Source organism: Notolabrus celidotus, chromosome 21 (assembly GCF_009762535.1).
Source record: "Notolabrus celidotus isolate fNotCel1 chromosome 21, fNotCel1.pri, whole genome shotgun sequence".
Lineage (NCBI taxonomy): Eukaryota > Metazoa > Chordata > Actinopteri > Labriformes > Labridae > Notolabrus > Notolabrus celidotus.
In genome coordinates, this window is record NC_048292.1 from 24,304,402 (window position 1) to 24,317,984 (window position 13,583).

The following is a 13,583-nucleotide window of genomic DNA, read 5'->3' on the forward strand; positions in this document are numbered from 1 at the left end:
TGTGATGTCACATTTCTCTCATTTAAATGATGATTTAATGCATCATCAGACACTTAAAGTGTCATGTTTTATAACAGTAACAGCTGACTCCTGATTTCAGCAATTTAAAACAATTGAGTGATTAACATGGATATGTTCACATAGACCAGATTCTACCTGAGGGTGGGGCCTGAGGGTCTCCAGGAGCATCATGTCTGGCTGCTGGAGGTGTAGAAGCTGCTGCAGGGTTCTGCTGATGTTGTTGTTGCTGCTGGTAGTACAGCTGGATGGGCAGGGGGATCGACCGTCTCCTGAGCCCTACCAGGAGGATCTGAAGCTGACTGCCAGCTTTGGCCTCGTCTTGCCGCCGCATCGTGTGATTAGGAAACACAGTCCTGTGATGAGAGGAGGAAGCAGAGGATAATGAAAAAAATACACAAACAAAAATATTTTCTTGTTCATATTTTTCCTATACGTAATCTTGATGCAGAATTTGGCAATATAAAAAATGTGATCCCAACACATGATTTCAAATTTCATACTACATCCATCAAAAGAATAAATCAATTCATTTTTATTCCTAACTCAAGATATCTCAGGACATCCTCTTTCAATCAAATCAATTATTTAAAATTGAGTATTTTGTGTTTTTTCTTCTTGGCATGAGGCTGTTCATCAGAAGAGGACATAATAGAGTGAAGGCTGCAGGCTACATTTTGTTTGTCAATCATTACCGCTCATGCATGAGAAGTGACGATACTTTCCACCTATCAACAGACTGCTGTGTTTAGCTCCAGCCTTTGGGGTTAGATAGGTACGCTTTGTACCCCGACAGAAGGGCGGCAAAAGAGCAGGATCAGGTACGGATAAGTTATTTTAGTACTTTTTCCCGACTCTTGACATTGGAAACACAAATAATTACGTACCATTCCAAACCAAACTGAACCAGATCGCTAGTTGCAAACGCAGCTTAAGAGGAACTCTAAATCAAAAGGACCCAGTAATTCAAACCAGTATAAACATTTAAAAAAGGGTCCGGATCAGGCGGTTTCTTCTCTGCACTGCTGCAGACACAGGATGTCTGCTTAGAGGCTTCCAAGAAAGCTGCGACTAACATCTCGTTATCTGATTACTTTTACCAGATTTTTGTTCAGTTTTCTCAAATTCAAAGAATTTCTGGATTCCCTTTTACTGTCACTTCCAGGGTTCCCACTCTTTTCCAGAGATCATTTTCAGGACATTTTCAGTGATGATTAAGCTGGTATGACAGTCTTAATTCAGTTCCTAAATAACCAAGTAACATGATCTGCAACTCTCATCTCAGCTTTCTCTTTTTTCCAAAAAATATAAAATGAGCTAAGAAAAAAACAAAAGAGCCAGCAAAGGAATCTGGAAGCTGCCTTACTGAAACAAATAATAATAATAATAATAATAATAATAATAATAATAATAATAAGAGGATCAGTGCATGAAATGACCTAAATAGAACTAAATGACAAATATGGCCACACATGTTTCTCAACTTAACTCTTAACTCAAAATATACCTGCTTTATCCTGGATATTCATCCAGCAAAGTGGTCAATATAAATCAAAGCAAATGTCACATTCAAATAAAAATGTTTATTTGAGTTACTGTAAACTCCGGAAAAATCGCACAGGTGTACAAGACACATTCTGTATTTGAAGGTCTCTCAGAGATTTAAAAAAGTTTAAACTGTCTTCCTGCATGGCGATGTCTTTTGTGATCAGCGATGTCTACAACGTGCATTTTCTGTGCAGCTGTGTCGCTCTTTTTGTTCTGTTTGTTTTCACTATCAGGAGTTTGCACTCAACTACTAGCTACAGTACGGTAACTGAGCTCTCAGCCTGCAGGGAACGTTATGAGGCACAGTCCCCCAAGCTCTCAGCTGGTCACTCTTTATCTTAAATATAAGACTCTTTGAATCAAAAGAGCACTCTACAAGGTTAATTTACCATAAAACATAAACAATATACCCCCGTTTTCTGTAAATGCATGATTATGACCAAGTGAGGGAGAAAAGACGGACCGGTCTGTGTCTCTGTCTTTTCCAGCACAGTGTGCGCTCAGTTTTCAAAGAATGGGGATGTGCTTTTTTTAATCGTGTCAGGTCGCACGCAGTCATTTCTTGGAATGATTTTCCAGGACATTTTACTTTCTCTCCCATTTCCCAGTGTTTCCCACACTGTATGCAAAACCTGGAAAACAGTTGACCAGTTTTCCAGGTTTTGCATACAGTGTGGGAACCCTGCGCTTCTGAGCTCCTGGGTTCCTCTTGTTATGTCTCTTTTACAGAGGACATACGCGTTCTGCAACCGCACCTTTGACAGTGCTTTGCATTGGAAAGTGAGCTAGTATTTCCTGTACATGCATTATAATGCAAAACACATGTATTTACAGTAAGAACCAAGAATGTGCAGTACAGTAGAAGGCATCTGTAGGGATTATTAGTTCATCTGTTAAAGACATCTGTCTTTCCTCCTTCACGTGAATCTCTGCTCCATTAAAGCTGCTCTAAAAAGACAAAGAGCAGTAACTGCTATGTAAACAATCTTAATCGGGCCACAGACATTGTTCAGCGGTCGGGGCTGCAGGAGCAGAACAAGATCTGGCAGAGGAGAGGAGAGGAGGAGAGGAGGAGAGGAGGAGAGGAGGCTTACCGCAGACATTTGAGGAAGCCGGTGGAGTTTAAGATGTTGCTTCGTCCCATTTTACTGCACGTGGACAGGTACTCTGAGTACATCTCTGACCGAGACACAGTGCCCTCGCTGTGTGTCTCAAAGTGTGCGTTGAGCCTGTTGGAGGAAAATACAAAGCTCACATAAATCACAGATAGTGTGTTTACAGAGATCAAAACTGTGATTGATTTTTAAATCATCAGAGTCCACATCCACAGATGAAATGATCTTACCACTGCAGTGTAAATTTTTCCCCGTCTAGTTCAACAATCCCAGGTGGTGGTTGGGCAGGTTGGACTGGGACCCGTGTTACTGTAAGGACAAAGAGACTCATTAAACTTTTACGATCTATTGCTTGATTTCTGCATGCTCTGAAAAGCAAAACAGGAACATGAGGAGTTTACTCGTTTGATGAATTCACTTCACAAAAGGAACACTTCACAGGCTGACCACTAGATGTCAGCAAACCCTGACAGCACAGGGATGACATTTCCAAGGTTAGGTGTGTTTTAATTCCCACCAGGGTTCAACTGTTGATTCATGTGAGCCGTAGATGCTCTGACATGTCTGTAGAGCTTCTTTTTAATCTCTATTCTCCTCATCTGTCTGTTAGCATACCAAAAACACAAAAAAATGCTACTAACAGATGCCAGGTTTAATAATGACACCGAGTCTGCTAATAGAGATGATGTCAACAAATGTTCAGAGACTACATGCTGTTTGAGTTCTCTGACTGTATTATTGGGTCTGATACAGATTATAATGAAAGTACAAAGACTCAGTCTGTGTCTTAGTGCTGAATCAGTTCAACACAAACAAACTTTGATTTGACCTCTCTTGTTGTGTTTACTGTGGCAAGTTTACAATCTGCAAAACCTCAGCTGACTCACGCTTTCAGTGAGACTCAGGGGTTTCCTTCACTTTGTATTCCATGTGTGAATGTGAATGTGTGTGCTTGGTCGAATAGATCATTAAGCATCGTCACCCTCGTGAGTTGGCACCAGAAACAGAATTCAGTTGACCAAAATATTCATCTCTTTATTATCGACGGCTTGAATTGTTGGTCAAACGTTGTGTCCAAGCTGTAATGCAACCACCAACCACTAGCTGGAGCTACTGCCATGATGTTATAACACTCTGCTCCTCTGTGTGAACAAGCTCAGGTGAGAGATGGCATTTCATAGTGCGACAAGGTTTGGTAGTTTAATTATCTAGTAAATGGAGATGAAGCTGTACGGAGGCTGTGTCTGATTAAACTGACTTATAACCACTCTGAGCTGACGTACACAGGCATGTGGATGTTAACCTGCAAGGAAGACCAAAGGCTGGTGGTGCTAGCTCTGCTAACTTTGGTCCAGGGCTCTACACTAACTTATCTTTCTCAGTTGGTCGCACCAGCACATGATTTGTTCGCACCCTTTTTTGGGGGGGTACAGCATGACCATGCATGCTGATGAATAGTTGTCTTAATTGGCATACCGTAGTTTCGTATGAAGTAAAGATTGACAGTGACTTGAGTTATGATATTTGCTGTGACAATAAACACACAACATAGCTTTCCCATAGCTTTTACCACAACAATGGGTACTGCATAAGCCATTGTGGTTGAAAGCAGTAATTGTTTTTCTTCACCTGCTGCTCGGCCGGTGTCTCCCTGTCCTTTAAATCAGTACCGTCTAATTTGGCACTTTTTCCTCTCTCTTCTCATTTTGTATTGAAAAAAAATCAGCGATAGACCGCTTCATTTGTGGGAATAGCTAAACGCTTGTTGTCGTGAAGTTCTGTCTGTATTTGGTGTGGGATGCACGTGTATACAAGACGGCGCTCTCTCTTCAGAATAGGAGAGAGTGCAGGTAGAGGAGACTGACTAAGCCAGTGAAAAAGAGGGCAACTTTTAACCACAATGTCCACTACAGTGCCTGTGTTAGAGGGAGCATTACAACCTAGCACTCGCATGAACGCGACCAGATGAAATTCTTACTCACACACGCTAAAAAAAGTTGCTAATGAGTCACGAGCTCTGCTTTAGCCACACTCAGCAAACCAATGTGACATCATTTACCCACAGACTCTGGGATTCTGTGTTCAGCCGTGTTAAATACATTGTGCTCAATTTCCAGAGTTTTCTAAGTGTTTCGTTAACTTTAGACGAGTTGGTTGGTTCAAATTTAAATATCTGTCTAGACAAACAGGAAATAAGTCTCTGTGAAACAACATAATTGTAACCTGAAAGAGTGTATTTGGTAAGTGTCACATTGTGGTCGGTTCTATTACTGAAAGAGCCTACATATATTTGATCAATGAAGAAGTCTGATTTTAAGAACACCTATCCTTCATTTGCTCACAGAGACAAACCATAACTGCAGAAATGTAGAAAACTACATCAGGTTTTGATCAAGTCTCAGCGTACCACCTCAGTAAAGGTATTTATTTATTGGTGAACAGTGTTTTTTAGATTACATCACTGTTTTGGAAAACAATAAACAAAGTTGTGATACATTCATTTCATGATCATAAAACCAATCTTTGGTTGAACTCCTCAACAAACAATTCTCATTTCATACACTACAGAAGGCAACATGTGCTTATTTCACTCTGCTAGTATTTCTCCTGTTTACACAGCAGCAGGCTGAGTGTACACTACCAGTCACAAGTTTGGAGATACCTTCTCATTCAAGGGTTTGTATTTATTGTAATTATTGTAAACACTGTAGATTAATACTGAAGACATCAAAACTATGAAAGAACATATATGGAATTATTGAATGAACAAAAAAGTGTTAAACAAAGCAGAATATGTTTTATATTTTAGATTCTGTAAAGTAGCCTCCTTTTTCCTTCATGACAGGTTTGCACACTCTTGGTATTCTCTCAGTCTGCTTCATGAAGTGGTCTCCTGGAATGGTTTCTAATTAACATGAGCCTTGTCAAGAGTTCATTTGTAGAATGACTTGCCTTCTTAATGTGTTTGAGACCATCAGTTGTGTTGTTCAGAGGTTTGGTTAGTACACAATGGATAGTCCTATTTGACGACTGGTGTAATCCAGATTATGGCAAAACCAGATTATTTCATAGTTCTGATGTCTTCAGTATTAATCTACAATGATGAAAATAATTAAAATCAATAAAAACCATTGAATGAGAAGGTGTGTCCAAACTTTTGACTGCTATTGATGTGAAGGGTGTCACAAAAAGCACATGTTTAAACTCTCTTCAGGGATGAAGTGTGATCAATGGTTCAGAAACTCACCGGGTGCTGGTGCTCCCTGCACAGCTGCGGGAACCTGCTCCACCAGCTGTGGTCGAACTTCTGCGGCCTGGTCGGCGTTCGCCTGATGCTCGATCAACCGCACCGCTGTTAGCGCGTCAGGTCCGAACGTGTGAAGGTCTACAGACACTAACCGCACCAACAGGTCTGATTGGAGAGGAGAGGAAACAGTAAGGATCAGAACAGAGGAGCCTGTTACAATCACAACTTAGTGGATTCTTTAGCAGATTAAAAAAAATGTTTATTACTTCACAGAGAAATAAATCAAAAGCAACTTTCAAGATTTCAACGGTAGAAGGAACAAACAAAAAACTCCCTCGAGCCAAATATTTAGAGAAAGGAAAGTAGCGTGATAAAAGTTGGCAGGAAGACATACTGCCATAAATCTACAAAGCGACTTTAGATTTCAAGCCCTGGATTCACTTATTAAGTAAATGAACCAAAATGAACTGAGCTGAAAAGTTTCAGCTGAGTAAATAAAAGACACATTTAATCAGCTGCTCTGTTTAAGTTACAGAAAGAGCACTTTGAATCATACCTATGCTGTGGTCGACCGAGGCAATCTTGCTGCAGGTAATCTCCCCGAGCTGGGCCAGCAGGTAGAGCACCTCCAACGAGGCCATGAGGAGCATGAGGTCAGGCAGGGTGAGGAGCATCATCACCTCCCTGTACGAGTCCTGGTCCACATACTCACAGATCAGCACCCCGTTGTCCTCTGCCTTGCTGAGGTTGCCCAGGATTTCCATGGCTGAAAGACAAAAAGCAGAAACACGTTGAGCTTCATCTGCTGCGGGAGGCGTCTTGACAAAATGAGGTCAGTGTCACAAGATAACAAGACGAGTCACCTCTCATTTTGAGAAACCGGTCCCTGGACATCAAGCATTTGGTGATGGTGTGAAAGATCAGATGAGTCGTCCGAAAGTCAACAGGATCCAGCTGGAGCTGCGAGAAGTCAGACAAGATGTATTTAGAGATGTCACCACTTCACAGCCAGTCAGTAAGACAGAACTCCAACATTCATCATCATCATCATCATCATCACTCTAATCCTGTAAGTTTTAAAAGCTACAATAACACCCGAACAAATCCCTGAAAACATGACTCACTGCAGGACTACTATATATTTAAAGACAGACAATTAAACACTGTTTTGGCCTGAAGCTTGATTGTGATATTCATGCAACTAGGTCAGCTTGTAGTGGACCACACACGAGTGAAGGAGTCTTTAAGTTTTCACTGGTCATTTGGTCACAGCTCACACGGGACTTCCACCAGATCCGTATCTGGTCCATCTCCAACCCGCTACAGTCTGGCTCCGTGCTCTCTCATCTGTCAACACCCACCGGTTGTGTTTTCAGAACGCAGCATGGAACAGGACCGCCGGACAGCTGGAGTCATGTGACCGAGGTTTTCAAGCAGTAATTACTGAATCAAGGATTCTCCTCCTCTCCTCATCCATGTTGTCTTTATGGTCCTCTGAAACCCTCTGACCTGTTGACTCCAGGCCTGGCTCCGCTCAAAATGACATTTTGTTGTCATAGTTAAGTAAAAAACGATCTAAGATGACATATGATCTGGTGATAACAGTGTTTTATTCTGAAAATTAACCGGATGTTTTCATTTTGTTTTGGTGCTTGACTTCCTGTCCCCCTCCATCTGCTCTGTTGAGATTGAAAATAGAAGTCCAGCCGTAACGGAATGGAGTGGATCCAGTGGAAGTTAACACACTGACTAGAAAAAAAAACAGATCCGGTGCTGTCACGGATCGGAGACTGACCGGAGACAGATCTGGTAGAATTTGGCCGTCAGACTCTATCCAGGAGCTGCACCCGGTCTGTGTGTCTGTTACACCTGGCTTTGGAAGACCATGCACTGGAGAAGAAGTCTGACGCCTTGCAGACAGACAAGTTAATTACAAGGATGTCACACAAGCCTATTCTGATCCCAGTTCACGGTGCGTTTACGCCTCTGTAACATCTCTTCTTCAGTATGAATGTTTGGTCGCACCAAGTCATCCCAAATCTGAGCCAGCATCTGAGGTAGTTACAGAGGTTTTTCAGGAGCTGGTGGAGCAGCCCTGTATGTGTGTACATGTCTGAGTGTGTGTGTGTATGTGGCACTCCTGTTGTGTGTTTAGCTTTTGTGCTCCTAAAACATCCTAACAATGCGCTATCACACACCGGGACACCAATTCTGCGCTGTTGCAGGATCAATATGGAAGCACAAAGGCATGATGACGGTGGAGCCACTGAGACACGGATAACTCTCTCAGACCTGGAACTCAAAACACTTTCTTACGCTGACAATATGTGATAAGAGAACTATACTAATATCATAAACATGCATCCTCTCCTTTTATTGTATCACATTTCATACAAACGGCAAGTTTTGCGCCCTACAGCAAGACCGAGCATTAATCCACAATGAGCAAGCACTTAGCAGGAAGGTAAAACTAGCTTTACAAGCACATATATAACCAGAAGGTGCTCTGATAGTATTTACATTATCAACACTAACACATAATACAGAGCTTAGCAGTATCAAATCTATCAGAAGAATTTGTTCAGTGCCAGAAACCCAGAAATCCAATTAATAGCATCAAAGGCTTTAACTGATTCTATCAGGGACCCTATGCCTACACTTTCTAAAAATAGACATGTTCTCATTTACATGCATCTCAAACCAATAAATGTGATAATAAAATTGAAGAGTGCCCATGTCATGCGTTCACTTCGTTTCCCTCCATCACTCTAACTTCTACATTTATTTCTGCATCGCTGTGGAAAGTCCAAGTTCTGCACCTGCTACAGAAAGTGATTCTACACCTTTGCCAAAAGAATATGATAAAATTATTCGGAGAAACAGACTGCTTGGAAGAGACGGAGCATGCCATCTGGCAACCATTGTCCTCGTTCCTTGGGAAGCTCTCCCCACAAACACAATGGACTGTGCTTAATAAGGTAAAACCTGCTGGTGTCCGGGGGCAGACACTCACACTCAAAAGTTAAAGCTACATTTTGAAATGAACACAGTTTGTTGTTTTCATTGTTGTGACCGTTAGCTGCCTGTTGCTTTATTTAGCCCGCTGTACACTCTGAGTTTTACCCGTAACAAAGCTCTGGCATCACTACACTTTCAGGCTTTTACACTTAACTACACAACAAGGTGTCACTGCTGTCCCAATGTGTGATTTTAAAGTTCTACAGCATTTCAGTCAACAAGCAGCACGAGCAATCAGCAACACGCAACACACACACACACACACACACACACACACACACACACACACACACACACACACACACACACACACACACACACACACACACACACACACACACACACACACACACACACACACACACACACACACACACACACACACACGGCTTGTCTGTGTTGACGTCTGTGCTCTTTACTTTGACACCACTTTTCACTACCTTTACCACAACCATAACACCTCTGTGACATCTCTACCAATAGCAAAGAGTAACGGCCAAATTCCACCAGATCCGTGTCCAGTCCGTCTCCAATCCATCACCGGATCTGGTTTCTATTCTAGTCAATGTGTTAACTTCCACTGGATCCACTCCATTGCGTTGCGGCTGAGTCTCTGATCCAGCAGGTCAGAACACAATGGATCAGATACACAAGACTTCTATTTTTGCCGGATGCCGGAGCATGAAGCATCAATCTTAATAGAGCAGATGGAGCGGAACAGGAAGTCAGGCACCAAAACAAAATATGAAAACATCCGGTTAATTTTCAGAATAAAACACTCTGTTATCGTAAGTTTGTTTTTAACTCAACCATGACAACAAACTGTCATTTTAAGCGGAGCCAGGTCAACAGGTCAGAGGTTTTCAGAGGACCAGAAAGACAACATGGATGAGAGGAGATGAGGAGGACAATCCTTGATTCAGTAATTACTGCAGGAAATCCTCGGTCACACGACTCCAACTGTCTGGCGGTCCTGCTCCGGATCAGAGACGGACCGGACATGGATCTGATGGAAGTCTCTTGTAAGAGTCCTCTCTTGAACAGGTAAAGTGAAAGAGTCTATTCTTCTTCTCTATTTCTAAACTTAATAGTTGTATTATTTTGATTTTAGAAGCCTAACCAGAATAAATAACAAGTAAATAATATCTACTGCATTCAGGGGACTGTGTCTCTTTAGCCTTGAATTAAACTGCAGATGGTAGCATGCCAGTTAGCTGCATTGCTGTTGATATCACAGCTGATTTCTCACACTTTGCTCCTGTGCTTTGTGTTTTGCAAACCCTGGAACACCTCTTCAAACTCTAAATATCACTTAGTTTGATGCACACTCCATCAACATGTGGAAAAACAAAGCTTGACAGATCTGCAGTGCCTGGTTACAGTTGCCATGCTATTAAATCCCAGTGAAAGGACGCTGCTCAGACAACAGCTCTGACTGTACCAAACTACAAGTTTCCTCTTCCTCATTCTTCATCTCCAATTCAGGCTGTTCTCTGAGCAGAGATGATACCTCAAGACAAGATACTTTACAGTGTCACACTAACCTACATTCGGGAACAAAATCTTCCACATCTCTCCCTTCACTCTCCATCACTGTGCCACAATCTGTAACATCAGGCTCTTAAAAACGCTCTTCTTTCTGGAGGCATGCTGCTTTTATTTGGCGGATTTTTCTGGCATTGAACATTTCTGAACCCGCACCAAACAAGAACACCACACCAACCTCGGCAGCCACGTTGCCCAACGTGTCAAGTCCAAGCTGTCGGAGTGAGATGAGGTTACAGTGGGCACAGAGCAAAAGGAAGCGCAGGCACGTTCGGTTGGCCGCCAGCAGCTTGACGTTGGCCTCCTCGAAGGAGAGGTTTCGCAGGATAACGGCAATCTGAAGCACCCGCTGGGCTTCCATGTCACTGATACCCGGGTGCCGCGGCGGGTGGAAGAGGCTCTGCCAGCGCTCCTCACACGACGTACCATCTGCAGAGAGAACAGAGCAGGAACAACTTAGAGATCTGTGCCAGATGAGGCTGTGGGAACATATTGTTCAACAGGAATGAAAACTGTCTCTGAAATGCAGCTCTCAGAATTTAATCAACTTTTTCTCTCCTGCTCTACATCTCATCTACACCCGTGTTTAAACTCAGAGAGAGATGGATTCAAAAGACAACCAAAGTGCATCCTTCTTACTGCTCAAAGGAAGTAAACAGAGAGTGCCTTCTTCAGCACTGCATTTTACATGTCAATAAGAACACAATGAGAGTCCACAGGAGAGCGCATTCTTATTGTTTTCTGTCCTCTGGAGCAAAGAGTGTGTTTACCTTGTGCTGGGCTGTTCTTGTCCCAGATCAGCTCCCTGACTTCGACGTCCTCCACCACCTCTTTCCAGAACTGCGGAGGAAGAGCAGCTGTTAGCGGAGCATTCGAAACGAGGCATATAATTCTACAATAGAGGACTGATAGCAGCTTTCATAATCAGGATCATAACAGACCTGCTGGTAAGTATGAGCTGACCGTAAACAAGAAACTCATCTTTATCTGTATGTAACATCCTGTCAGTTGTATATCGCCACCTGCTGCTTCATTATGTGCAGTGAATGGAAATAAATCCTCTTAATATTCAGTGGTTTAAACCAGGGGTTCCCAAACTTTTCAGCTCACGACCCCCAAAATATAGGTGCCAAAGTCTTGTGACCCCCACTGTCCCTCAAAGTGATTTAATGTGGCTTCAGTTAGCTGGTCTGCAGAAAATTAGTCTACCTATATGAGCATGTGTCTGTGTTTCCTGTGCCATTATGAATTAACTTACTGCTACTGATGCTTTTGATAATTAACTGTTAGCTAACCCTAAACTTAAGAGACATTTCCAAAGATCGATCACAGAAAACACTTGAAATTACATCCCTACTTTTAACATAATTAAACATGATAATAATGAAAAGCAGGATTGTACATGATAGTCAGTTTTCAAATCATCTCTAAAGCACAGAATCTTAATCTCACTGTTCTATATTTCACTCTGGGAGCTCCTAAACATTTTTTCCCGATCAAGGAAACTTGCATTCCATCAATATGAGGGGGAGACCACAGACTGAAGCCTTTTGAATTAGATATAGTCTCTTTTGGCTGACGGTGACCTCTGACCTCTCATAAGGAGTAGTAGCTGCGATAATGCACCCGTGACAGAGGGTAAATGAAATGCTGCATTATATTGGAGTCATGACTTTACATTAGTCTATGGCTTTTAAACTGGATGAGATCAAAGTGAGCCGACCTCCGTCCTGCTTCTAATGACGCCTCAGAGAAAACTGCTCTCTAAGGGTCGTCTGTGAGAAGCAACCACCGTGTTTTCTCACAATCTTCACACTCAGAGAATGTGGCTTCATAGTGAAACAAAAACAAGCTTTATATATGTGTGTGTGTGTGTGTGTGTGTAAGTAATTGGCAAATTAAAAGACACATCTACTGAACATGTACATGATGCAAGAGGCCAATCAAATAAAGACTTGATAAATCTTTACCCGAACAAAGTCCCGCGAGGTTTTCTCCTTCCAGTCCGACCCAAATACCCCGGAGAAGCTGCCTAGCGCTGCAAAAAAGAAGAGAGGGTTAGAACAGAACATGAGAGTCAGATCAGTATCATTGCTCTCTATTCCCCTGCCTTTATATTCCCCTTTGGTAAGTTATACTTTGGTCGTGCTATGAACCTTTGATCTTTGACAAAGAGGGAAGCTAAGAGGCAGCAAATTGGGGAGAATTTGCTTCTCTATCCACAGAATAATAATTCCTTTGTAGGACTGCTCCATATAAAGGACTTTGGACATCTTCAATCAAATTACATACACACTAAGTTCAGCTGTTTCATCTGTATGCAGATATTCCACACAGAATATAGAGTATGAGAGGTTGGGAATAACACATTTCAATATCACAGATGAAAGGGGGAACATGTCTTCTATAGTTTCTGGTCTTGTTCTGATACCAATAACAATCAGACATGAATGTTTAGCACCAATAAATAGAAGCAAATAAATAAGTAATACAAAATAATTCTTTGCTCCTTATAATCTTATCAATATTTCAGTTTTCCACTTCTCATATTTGGACTACATCGATATTCACTAACATTCATACCTTCAACCTTCCCACACAAACATTAACCCTAAAGACACACTTTTTTGTTTATTTATTCATATACATGTTTATATACATAAGAGATTTAGGAAAAAATTCAACAATTAAGGTCATTTTTTTATTATTATCATTCTGAGAAAAAGAGTCAGAATTCTGCCTTTTTTCTCAGATCAATAATAACAGGTGATTTCACCTTAAAAAAAATTTCCATTGGCCCTAATCCGTATGTATATATATATATATATATTCATCTTTTTACTTATTTATCTATTTAATATTAAACCCTTGAAATTAATAATTAGAAAATGCTCATTCAGCCTTATCCATTTCATTATCATTATTGATATAATTGTTTACTTTACTATTATTAACATTATCATTATTAACATTATCATTATTATTATCTCCCTCATTCATTGCTTACTTTTTCTAGGTTATTTCTGCTCTATTGTTTTTATAAACATCAATTGTCTTTGTTTTTTTGTTGGTTTGTTTGTTTGTTTTAGCCT

The 13,583-nt window shown here is 41.3% G+C and overlaps 1 protein-coding gene across 2 annotated transcripts in view; it reads right to left on the bottom strand.

Moving 5' to 3' along the window:
- The window catches only part of arid2 (AT rich interactive domain 2 (ARID, RFX-like)), a 51,698-nt gene that overhangs the window by 9,715 nt on the left and 28,400 nt on the right, over positions 1–13,583 (bottom strand). For both annotated transcript variants that reach the window (XM_034673124.1, XM_034673125.1), the window contains 9 exons: positions 12,462–12,529; positions 11,262–11,331; positions 10,670–10,920; positions 6,792–6,888; positions 6,485–6,694; positions 5,929–6,093; positions 2,912–2,990; positions 2,661–2,795; positions 157–374 (listed from right to left, as the gene is read on the bottom strand). In XM_034673124.1, the coding sequence (XP_034529015.1) occupies positions 157–374; positions 2,661–2,795; positions 2,912–2,990; positions 5,929–6,093; positions 6,485–6,694; positions 6,792–6,888; positions 10,670–10,920; positions 11,262–11,331; positions 12,462–12,529 (1,293 nt within the window). The remainder of the gene's footprint in view (positions 1–156; positions 375–2,660; positions 2,796–2,911; positions 2,991–5,928; positions 6,094–6,484; positions 6,695–6,791; positions 6,889–10,669; positions 10,921–11,261; positions 11,332–12,461; positions 12,530–13,583) is intronic.